Source organism: Ambystoma mexicanum, chromosome 14 (genome assembly GCF_040938575.1).
Source record: "Ambystoma mexicanum isolate Mex_15411 chromosome 14, UKY_AmexF1_1, whole genome shotgun sequence".
Lineage (NCBI taxonomy): Eukaryota > Metazoa > Chordata > Amphibia > Caudata > Ambystomatidae > Ambystoma > Ambystoma mexicanum.
The window spans coordinates 471,411,189-471,423,193 of NC_090940.1; the positions used below are offsets into that span (position 1 = coordinate 471,411,189).

The following is a 12,005-nucleotide window of genomic DNA, read 5'->3' on the forward strand; positions in this document are numbered from 1 at the left end:
CCTAAATACGCGGTTTTATGGGATGTTAGAGATGTTTTTATCTATTTCTCAGATGGCCAGAACATGAAAATTTGTCCTGATCTCAGCTGTCAGGGAAGTTAGCTAAGCTATTATGCTTAACGGCGTGCTGCCAGAGAGTGTCGGATGTTAAAGCCCTGGCGATATATAGATATAGAATATATATAGAAACCCAGAAGGAATAGCTTTTACTATCGCTAAAAAGACTGATTCCAGAGTTATTTTGTAGCCGTACTTCACAGATAATAAGAAGTTGTGCATTGTGCAATCCAATAAAGATTATGCAGTAGCGACAGCCCAACTTAGGCCGCGCAGAGTGATCCAGTTGCTCATAGCGCATAGAAAGCCTCACCATGCGGTAGCAACAGCAACTATTGCTAGATGGGTGAGGGGAAATAATGCAATGGGCGGGGATAGACTTATCCTTATTTGGGGCGCATTCTGCTAGGGGGGCAATGACATCCAGAGCTTTTGCAGCAGGAGTTTCTCTCCAGGATATTATGAAATCAGCATTTTGGTCCCCTGAGTCGACCTTTAAGACATTCTATTTCAAGCCTGTGTCATATATACCTAATAGAGTGGTAGCAAGCTTTGAACAAGCATAATGCAAGCCTCCCGTCTTGTCATAGAATAAAGATTGCCCACGCTTACAGCTCAGGAAGTCTTCATTCTATTAAAGACGGGGAGGCGAGCATTATATCCCAACCGGAATGGCAAAAGATGATGAATCTTGTGATTTACTATGTGCAAGCTTTTGATCATTCCCACCCTCGATTTTACTTCTCTATTTCTTGCAGAAGATGACCAGAAAACGGCTTGAAAGTGTGGTAGTGAGGAAAGGAAAGTGTTCACAAGTTGTCCCCGTTGGACCATTGAGTTTTCGCAGAGCGGAACAGTTTCCAGATCCAGTTCTGAGTACTTTGTTAGCAAGAACGATGCACATTACGGATCTAGAGCTTTAATGGCAAAGAAAGAGGAAGGGACCTGGAGTTGCGAGTGGTTATACCACAGGATGGACACTGATAGGTGGTAAGGGGAGGGTCAGGACTACTGAGGACTGGAGGATCATGGGGGACGTAGTCCCTTGGTTTTATGTTTGGAACTTTATTTGTTTCAAGAACTTTAACTTTGTGATTTCATTTTTCCAAGCACATGCAGTTAAAAAATTAAATGTGATGTTAAAGTTGATGTTTTAAAGTACTGATATAGCAGTATTAAAGAAAGTGCAAGCATAATGCTTGCCTCCTCGTCTTTAATAGAATTTAGATTTTCTGAGCTGTAAGCGTGGGCAATCTTTATTGGGTTACAACTAGGATAGAGGTTGCAAGCTGGGCTCTCCTCTGTGCCTTGTATTTAAAAGGTTGTTCAATGTCTTCAAGATGATTTATATATTGTCAATTTTTATATTTGTTATATGAATGTTATGTATTGACTTGAAGATTTATTTTCGCCTGACTGTTATAGTGGGAATGAACCTTGTACAATCAAAATGACTAGGATAAACAATTAAGCAAGCATGTTAATAAAAAAAGCTTGTTTGTCTAAGGACATATATACCCGAAGAGGCAATTTGGCTAGTAATGGGGTTAGATGGACCATGTAAATAAAATTAAAGGGATGATGAATAATCTGGTAAAAAAAATCTTATGGGAAGATGTGAGTGAAGTTTCAAGGATTGGCTGTAAGGAAATGTAATTAAACATTAGGAATGCAATTGCGTGAAGAGTGTAGAAGGAACTTTTATCTAAAAAACGGATTAAAAAAAGGTCTTTAATAATTGAGACTGAAGTTAGATAATGATGGTTGTATGATGGCTAACATGAGATATGCAAACATTAAATCATGTAATAATTTATTAATTTACAGTCTTCAGATGAACTCCTCTCAAAAATATGCTTGTAAATGGTCTGATAAAAAAATTAGACAATTGTTTTTAGATCTAAGATAGGATATATTTCTATTCTTAGTTAATGAGGGAGCTGGTTTGGTTAACCTTATAATTTAAGACACAATAGCATATATTTTTACTGTGTCAAAGGTAAAAAATCTTTTGTGAGAGATGCTTGGATAGTACTAGTGTGTACATCATATTTACTGTTACTTTTGATATAATAAGTATATTTCAGAAGGGGAAATCTAATAATGTATGTATTGCACCTTTCTGATTTTACTTTTAAGTGAAAGACATGTTTAACTGTTTGCATTTAATCTGTATTTGTTTAATTAATTGACTTGCAAGTTTTATTTATACCTGAAAACATGTTCATAAATAAATTACAATTAAAAGATGACCCTCAAACCTCCTCAAACGTAACAAAAATTGATCATACAATGCTCAATTGTATTAAAAGATAAAGTAGCATAATGTTTATCCTGCCACAACTAGGAGCTGATTATGTGATAACTGAGTGAACACAATTGATCAATATATGCATTCAAAGCTTGATTTCTGTTTGTTTTATTTGGGTTGACTCCAGCCATCTTAGACAAACATGTTACAATAAATGAAAAAGAAAATAGCAAACAGCATTCAAAATCAAATTCAATGTGAAAGAGAGGGAATATTTAGGATGCCTAATAATCCCGATCAGATCAATGATTGACGCATTTAGGTCAACCATGAAAATAATGCCTTCAAACATTTGCTTTACTTTCCAAAAGGTTTTGTGTTCTGTGTGAGTTCACTGTATAAACACATTGTAAATACTAGATTTTAAATATGTGGGATATTTAAATGTGAAATCAATCCTGTTGCCCTAGATTAGATTTACTAAAACAATACAACTAAAGATGGACTGAAATACCACAATGAAATATAGAATCCCTTTCCGGAATAACTGGGATGAGACCTGTCCAAAGAGGCTATATGAGAAGTCCAAAGCAAGCTCACCTGAAACTACAAACACTAGGACTGAAAATGGGGGCCAATGAGAAATGTTTTACAACAGTGAGCTGTACATGTGTATGTGTACAAATTGTAGGTAATAAAACATCAATCACTGAACACATATACCACACACAGCAAAATAGCTCCAATACGTTTTTTCTATGACAGCTTTAGCTCAATAGCACGTTTGAATACAAAAAATGCCACTCAGTTAAGTACTGCTCCACAACTAAATTGAAAGTGGAATTTTTAGAAAAGAGTATAAGTGGTAAGGAGAGCAAGCAATGTCCATTCACAATTCTTTCAATTGTTAGAGGAATGCTTAAATGAAAAAGGTGTTAGGATGTAGTAATAGCTTTATTTTCCAAGGAAACCATAATTTCTTCAAGTTTAATAGCTAGTATATGAATCGTTAAGCACAAATTAGTGACCTCTTTGGCATAATTCTAGGAAGCAATATTTGTATGAGGGGTAATCTGGCTATGGTAAACCTTTTCCTCTACCCCAATGTCATTCATTTAATGGCAACATATTGGATTTCATAGATATTTGTTGTAAGAACTCGATTCATTTCCATAACTTGTACAGACTCTCCACAAACACCATGCATGTTGGAGGTATGCTGTTTTGTTTAATCTGTCGATTTAAATCACTAGAGGGATTGGCTGTTTTAGTATTGCATGTTGCCAGTCTGTTTTGACATATGCAATCTGTCCAGTTTGTTTAATCCTCACAAAACATGGTTTCAATTGGTCAAGAAAAATGTGAGGTTTTAGACAAATTCAACCCTCACTAGAAAGAGTATTTGATCTTATCCTACAGTTTCCACAAAAATAAAATCTTAACCTCAAAACAAACACTTAACATGTCCAGCTCCATATCTGTGAATAATTAAAATGATTATTTACCAACATATTATCATTGTTTACATTGTTAGGAACACTGAATTACTTTAAAATGGTTTAAATTGAGTACAGATGCACACAAAGGTGACCATTCTGCCTGAAGCAATCAATACAAAATGCCATTTAGTGGTTTATTGTATTTTCCCACCGGCCCCTTTCTTGGTAACAAGTACCATATATTTGCACTAAAAACAACAGTTAACTTAGTAGTAGGCAGCTGTTTAGTCTTGCTTTATCATTTTGCAACTGTTTATTTTTTTCAGCTGATTTTCTGCCTTGGACAGTCAAGAAGCCTTTCCGAAAATAAACATATTGATGCAGTTGCACGTTTTTATACATTTTGAATGGGAAGACTGAATAACTAATGTTTGTTTCCATAAATATTTTGTAATTACAAACAACATTGTTTTACCATCCTGAAAATGTGCTTGTTTTTCCGGATATTCTTCTTTAATACAATGTACTTTATTCATATTATTAGCAATCAATGTACAAGTTAACTTTTTTAAATATACTATACCAAGGTTTTTTTTCCAGGTTCCTTCAAAACTTCTACTATTCCATGACACGCTATATTTGGGTTGGTGAATGTGACACATACTGGCTTCTAAATGTCACGCCAAATTTACAGTCTCATAATTTCCAGTTATTGAAGTATTACAAATAATGGATTCCTTTAGAGAATTTTGACTCCTTGAGAGATCCAGCACTCTTGCGACAGAATAAAGGTAAACCGATCCCAATAAGATCTCAATAGAAAATGGGAATATGAAAACATCACTGAAGCAAAAGGATAAGTGAATTGGGAAACCAGCTGATTCTGCTTGGCACAACTCACCAATATTTATATTTTACAAAGATACATATCTCTTGAATGATAGAAAATGTATTCTTCAAGTTGAAAGACGGTTCAAGTGTAAATGTTTTTTCATGTATAAATCAGGAAATGTGTCCCTTTCAGAAGAGAATGTAAACACATTTAGGATCTGATAGCAAGACTTGCTTTTGTTCTATTCCAAATTGCTGAGTTTGTCACTTCCCAAGTGTGAAAGTATCAGTCCTCTCCTTTACGCCACTTCTGTGACTCTTCATGACAGACATCAGGCCTGATTTGATTTCTCATTCCACCCAAGACATTTGAAGTTGCTTCTGTTGCAACAATAAAAGGTTTCACCACAGCAGGTGGGATTTGGCGAAGGACTCCTCCAACTGCACCAGTGACTCCTCGGTTCTCATGTTCCCGTGCTGCAGTTTCAAAGATTGTCTGAGCAGTGTCCGTAATACCCTAGGCAAAAAGAGACACACGTGATTTTTGGAAAACAACATGAATTTTGGAGCACTCCACATGGTTCGAATATTCTAATAAAGAGTGAACTGGGTTAAACCAAATTATTTAGGAATGGAGACAAAAGGCAAAGTGGTGTCGGCATCATAGGTTTAATACCGGTTCCCTGTGAACCATGTACAAATGTTTGTTAAGTGAATGTTCAGAAAAATCTATTTTCAATAATGGTTCCATGTCATTTAATCGCCTGCAATTTCATCCCCTGTCATTTTAACGTGTACATTCCAATGAAAATGCTCATCGTTTTTTTTATCTCCCCCACCAAGCCCCCCTCCCACACTTATTTTTGGCTATTGCCTACCCACCCAAACCCTTATCTGCCCTTTCCCACCCCCCTAAAAAATTTGATGAGCATATTCGTTGTAATATGCACGTTAAAATGCCATGGGATGAAAATTCAGGCGATGAAAAGACGTAGTACCAAACATATATAGGCATTTCCATTTGTGTAGTGTGACAGGAACCCATGTGAAAGGCTAGGTGAGGGAGCTGGTGAGACCCTATGGGGCAGGGTCACCACCCACTCTGTGATTCAGGTCTTGAAGGAAGTAGACACAGGATGCGGAAGGCTCCTCAGTCCATCACGAGCCTAAGAACTACCACCAGGAACCGAAACCCTAGAGGTCCCAAGGATGAGACCTCTGGTACTCAAGGAGGGCAGTTGGGTCCCCAATTTCCCTGTCATCAGGAGAAATGGTATGGTAATTTTCATTTGTATAGCGCCTATACACAAGACATGTGTTTCAATGCGCTCAAGGGGAGGTGGGGGAGCAAGGGGAGAAAAAAACAACAGTCATTCAGAGCACTTGAATTTCTGAACGATACAAAGTCTGCCAAGGCAGAGTAAGTGCATAAATACATTTTACAGGGTAGATAAAACCAAATAGGTCTGACGATTATTCTGCAGTTTTTCCAAGAGCATAGGGCGCAACCATGCAGGAGGGGTGACAGGGGAGAAATGAAGAAGATCTTCAGGCATGGTACAGAACGAGTAAGTGCACAGAGGTACAGGAGGGGGGGGGGTGGGGAGAGAACAAGTGTGACCGGTTAGTCAGAAAACTGTTAAGTGCTGAGAGAAGTTGTTCTCCTGGGTCCTTGACCAAGTGCAGTAGTAATGGGGCAAGTGCTAGAGGGCTGGCGGGGGGGCAGGGACCTGTGAGACTCTGAGGTATGCCTGGTGGCCAGACGTCATGCTGTGTGGAAGGGGGCGGAGAGAGAGGTTAGCAGGGCAGAGGAAGAGAGAAGGAGGAGAAGAGGAATGTCTTAAGGAGTTTCCAGAACTTAAACATTTCAGGCTCAAGACAGAGGGTTGCAGGGAGGCTCTTCCAGAGGGAGGCCCCTGCTGAGGATAAAGATCTCCCTCCAAATCTGTGCTTAGAGAACCGGCTCACTTGCAGAAGGTTGGAGGTAGATGAGCAGAGGGCTCGGGAGCGACAGTATTTGGGAAGGCATTGATGCAGATAGGTGGGTCCTAGGCCCCTAAGCCCCAGAAAGCCTTGTGGACAATGCAGAGGGTCTTAAACTTGATCCTTGCAGCCACAGGGAGCCAGTGGAGGGATTTCAATGCCAGAGAGATGTGGTCCCAGGGCTTGAGGCCAACGATAAGTCTCGAGGTTCTGCTCTGGATGAATTGCAGAAGGCGCAGAGCAGAGGCGGGGAGGTTGAAAACGGGGCTGTTGTCTGGCCTTGAGAGACCCAGGGCTCTGGAGACAGTGAGCCTCTGGGTGAAGGTGAGAAAGGGAACAGTACCCCTGAGGAGGTGCAGTTGCTAGTTGGACTTTTTAGAGATGTCCGAGATGTCAATGGAGAAAGAGAGTGTTCTGGGATGTCTCAACCCACTCATCCAATCCCTGCAACATCACTAGGCACAGCTGTCTCAAAAATCCGTTTTTATTTGGGGTCAAATTTGCTAAAATCATGGCTCACAAACCACCTAAAAAGATCCAACCTCCTTGTTGGGTGTTCCACATCATTATACTGCAAGAATCCACATACATCCAATGTCAGAAAGAATCATGTGTTATTAGAACAAAATCCACTTTTAAAGATATTTGATGGAAAGACAGCTGTCAAAATGGGTGTAGTACTGTTACTCGCCTCTGTCAGGTGCTGGCGATTTATAATTCTGACAGGAGAGCTGTGTTTCAGAAGTTAACTATGCCAAAGAAGAGAATTCCATCAAAATGCCACATAGAGTGCCACACAGTGATTTCATTGTTGAAAACGACTTGATTTAAAGATATGTTGCTTATTGTGAGTTTATAAATGTATTTTTTTTACAAGGAACTATGTTGCAATTGACTAGAAGGTAATCTGATTTAGTTAAAACTTCAAGAGGCCTTCTGTTCATAGGAACCCTTCACACCTTATCCCTAGACAAAGAAGCTTCCTTCTGCCCTTGGCCAAAAGATTGACAGACTTGTGTGAACAGGAACTAGCCAAGGCACCCTGGCATGTTGCTCTCAGTCAAGACAATGGGGGCTTTGGGATTAATAGAATATGCTGATTTGGGTGTGACTGGTCAACAACTGCTCTGGGAGAAACAAGACATGTGACCCTCTGAGTCAGCCAGCTCTGGGGCTGGGACAAACCCTTGTGGATTCAGGTAGCCCAGCAAAATATATGTTTGATAAAATTGCGTATAACAAATTTTACCAAGCTGACAAAAATATGAAACTTTGGGATTTTTAAAATGAAAAATTCACCCACAATTTAAGACTAAGCTGGACGCCGTGTGATGTTCTGAGACCAAACCCCGGAATTATTAATATCACAGCTGCAGTGTTGTTGCTATGAACATAAGAACTTACAGTAATATGTCCAGAGAGGATATGTATGTTTGTGTAAAATATGGTGCATAACCAATATTGGGAAACCCACCAAAAGCGCAAATAAGTTGTCATTTCTGAACTAGAGCTCTTAGGAAGATCAGAGTTGGACAAGAATGTACCTTAAGTAATTTGTGATGTGCATACTTGTGTATCTGGGAAATATGTTTTTTTAGTAAAATTGATTTTCTCTGTAAAAGCAAAGGGGAGGGATTTCAGTTAAGCCATAAACATGACACCGGGTGACACACTGATTCTTTCTCCAGTCAGGGGACAGAGAATCCTCTAACCTATTAAATCCTTAGAGGGTGGGCATAGAGAATCAGCCTACCCACCCACTTTGGAAACACATAAAAAGAGACTGTTTAGGACAGATAAAAAAACACTCTTTTTTCCACTACTCACTGATTCCTGCGAAGCACTCTGCCAGACCAGATCCAGACACTATCCAGACAGAGACTCCAGACTCCAGATCTAGATCCAGAGACCAGAACTTTAGAACCCAAACTCTAGAACCTTGAAGCAGAGAGGCCTAAACCAAAAGCTGAACTCCTCTCAGCAGGCCTGTAGAATCTAGCAACCCGATTCTCACATTCAACAGCCGGGCTGAGCTATTCTAGTCTAGCCAAGAACCCTGTGCTAGAACCAAGGTCCAGACCCAGAAAGCAGAGCTGTATCCAAGACCCGTCAGATCCAGTTCAAGAGGCCGCAGACCGCCGTGAAGTGCTGAACGCAGAACCCAGAGGACCTGAGACCTGTCCGGTGGCGAGAGTGAAGCCAACCCCATTGACCAGATCTTTGACGAGGCCCATTACATTCCAAAGCTAGGAGTGAGTATCTAGTCTACAACTGTCCATAACCAATCTCTTAGTTTAAAGTAATCCTCTTCCATCCATTTTAACCTCTCCAGAACTGCATTATAGAATCTTGTGTCCATCCTGTTGATTTCAAATCTGTAAAGCGCAATCCGTCATTTGAAATCTTGACTTTATTTCTGCAAAAACATCCGTAACTTTTGAACTGCACGTCCTAAAAGCGGAATTCAACTGTCATTATAGTTTTTCCGTAATCGCGATTTACGCACGTGGAACAATTGCCGCGAAATGCAAATTGGCTCAAATTCATTTTCTGTCAAAATAGCTGCTCCTTGTTCTCAATTGCTGAAATTTGTTTTCAATTTTATAATCATTCATGAATCACTGCTAGTGTTGACCTGAACCAATCTCAAGTAACTATCACTCATCCTGAATCTCTTTTAGTGAATCAAAATCAATTTGGCATATTTTCACTTTCACTGCAATCACATTCAAAAGTATTTTTGCCTGTTTTAAAATCATACCGGTTTCTCTAAGCTTGCTGGGGGAACTGGGATTGAACTGCATTCTTGATTGTCTTCCTGAAACCTGTGTGCCCTCATTTCCATCTCTTCATATTGCATAGGGGGGGAGTGAGTAGTCAAAGGGGAAAAAGTGACCATATTGTCTTTTGTTGAAATCATATCACGTTATTTCTGGGTTGCATTCTTTCCCATTATTGCATTTCCTTGAATCATATAAGGTATTCTCTGCTACAGTATCCTTCGTATTCATAATCCTAAGTGATTAAAGAGATTGTCAATTTTGTAATATTACCCATTGTTGATTACCGTCCATATTCATAAGTGTGCTATTCAAATATTATTTTATTCATAGAAGTATGATATATATATATTGTTTAATGCTTCAAATAAATCTTTTAATTTGCAAAACAAACCTACTTCTTGGCTCAGTGAGGTCAGGGGGATTCAAAGAGAGGGGTGTTATACAAGGGTTCATCATCCAGATTGAAAGAACTTTGACATAAAAATATATAAATAAGGGCTTCCATTGGGCATCCCTCCCAAGCATTGACTTAGTTGGATTGCTGGATTGAAGTCACTTGCAGTGTGGAGTCGAAGATGAGCCCAAGGTTTTTTGCCTCGCAGATGGGTGTGGGCGCAGGGTCGAGGCAGGCCGGCCAGAGAGAGTGGGAAAGCAGGAGCAGGAATCCCAATGCAAATTATCTCAGTTTTGCTGGCGTTGAGTCAGATGTCGTTTGCAGCACACCATGACTGAATTGCGGACAGACAGTCATATAAAAGCGAGGCAGAAGAGGGGGATGACTGAAGCTTGAAGGGGAGTTGTGCGTCATCCGCATAACATTGGAAGTTAGGGGTGAAGCTGACAATCACGCGTGCCAGAGCAGCCATGTAGACATTGAAGAACCATGTGGCTCGGTTAAAACACTGGGGGATGCCGCAGGTTGAAAGAGTGATAGTAGAGAGAAAGGAACCAAGTTCTACCTGGGATGGGCGGCCGGAGAGGAAGAAGGCTAACCACGCCAGAGCCTAACCTGTGATTCCCAGGGTGTCACGGAGACGTGCAATCAGGATTTTGTTGTTTACCGTGTCAAAGGCAGAGGAGAGCTCAAGAAGAATGAGGACAGAGGGAGAGTTAGTGTCAAGATTTGAGAGCAGGTCTTCACAGGTGTTCAGGAGAGCAGTTTCCGTGCCTCTAGATTCCCTAAAGCCGGACTGATGGTCGTGGAGGCAACCAACAGATTCGGAACAAAGACCATGTACAACGAAAGTAGGGAGTTCCTAGAGCTGAAGCAGACCCTTGCTGGTAGGAAACCCTTGCCCCCACAATAAAGGGTGACCACATGAAAGAGGGACTGGACAAGCCTAGCAGGCAGTCAACCCCCTGCACTGTAGGGAATTTAAAGTTGCCACGTCCATTAGTAGGTTTTAATTGGCGTTGAGAAATCCTTTCGTACATATTGGGGCCCTTTACAAAACCCTGCCCGCGGGACCACAAAGAGGCTATCACTGAGCTCAATAAATGCTTAACTGAAAGAAAAATTTAGAAGGCAGATCTTGCTTATGCAGAGAGCTGTGAGCTGGTGCTATTGGCGTTTGTGGATACCAGCATGAAGCGGATGGACAGAAACATTCTCACTGCATCATTGAGAAACTGATGTATCTGGTAATAACATGGCTACGCCATACAGCAAGTAAAATCAAAGACGGCATTTCTGTTTAATGTGGCTTCAGTTTGCTGAGCCACTCTCAGATGCAGGACTCAGATGGAAGCTGCTGCGGAATTGGGAGCTCAGGTCTGAGTGAATCAGTCATCACACTAATGTATGCAGGAACATCAGCTAAACACAATATCAGGGAAGTCATTTAGGGGTCGCCAGAGGTCGCAACTGTGACCTCTGAGGTCTCCCTTGTGACCTAAAAAAAAAAAGAAAGGTTTTTTATTTTGTTTTTGTAATGCAAGCTCCTGGGCTGTGGACAGCACCATGTGGCTCTTTACTACTGTAGTGGCTGGCTTTCTTGTTCAGGCACCTTAAGAAAAAGAAGAAAAATAAGAACAGGTGTGCCACAAGTCTAACACTTTTAGCACTGGCCCTAAATAAGAAAGAATAGGAATACCAAATAATGTGTCTTTCTGGAATTCCATAGAATAATTGCTAGACTCATTAAAGGTTTATTTCAGGCACACTTCAGGGGGTGAATCACTGATTTAGCCTGTTTTTAAACACCTCAACTCCGCCTTTCATCCTTCTGAGGTCGATAAATGAGTACCAAGACAGGTTGGGTGATATTGGGTGTATATTTTTTCTATATAAAGCGCTTAAGCTTAAGTGCTGTATAATAACACATCATTACCATTTGCTCATGGACGTCTGCTTGCATTCACAGTAATTTGGTAATATGGGCCTATACACACTGATCTTAACGATACATATGGCGATCCATTGTTGTATGAAATGTACATCACATTAAAGTGATATTGTACCCATATTCTTCTTAGTGTACAATGCTATGTGATGCCACATCCTGTTTTGTCAACAGGTGAAAGGTTGCGTTCCATCGCTATCACTTCGGGGTGGGGTCAGATTACATCACTTCCTGTGATGTCACGGGGGGGTGTCAAGGGTTGTGTGATGTCACTTCATATACCCCTGGGATTTTGGTGAAATGACGTCCCTGCACAATA

The 12,005-nt window shown here is 40.4% G+C and overlaps 1 protein-coding gene across 5 annotated transcripts in view; it reads right to left on the reverse strand.

Annotated features, from left to right (window-relative positions):
• Positions 1-2,460: 2,460 nt before the first annotated feature.
• Positions 2,461-12,005, reverse strand: part of ATG2B (autophagy related 2B) — a 5,509,925-nt gene continuing 5,500,380 nt past the window's right edge. For all 5 annotated transcript variants that reach the window (XM_069637692.1, XM_069637689.1, XM_069637687.1 and 2 more), the window contains one exon: positions 2,461-5,095. In XM_069637692.1, the coding sequence (XP_069493793.1) occupies positions 4,865-5,095 (231 nt within the window). In that variant the 3' untranslated portion in view covers positions 2,461-4,864. The remainder of the gene's footprint in view (positions 5,096-12,005) is intronic.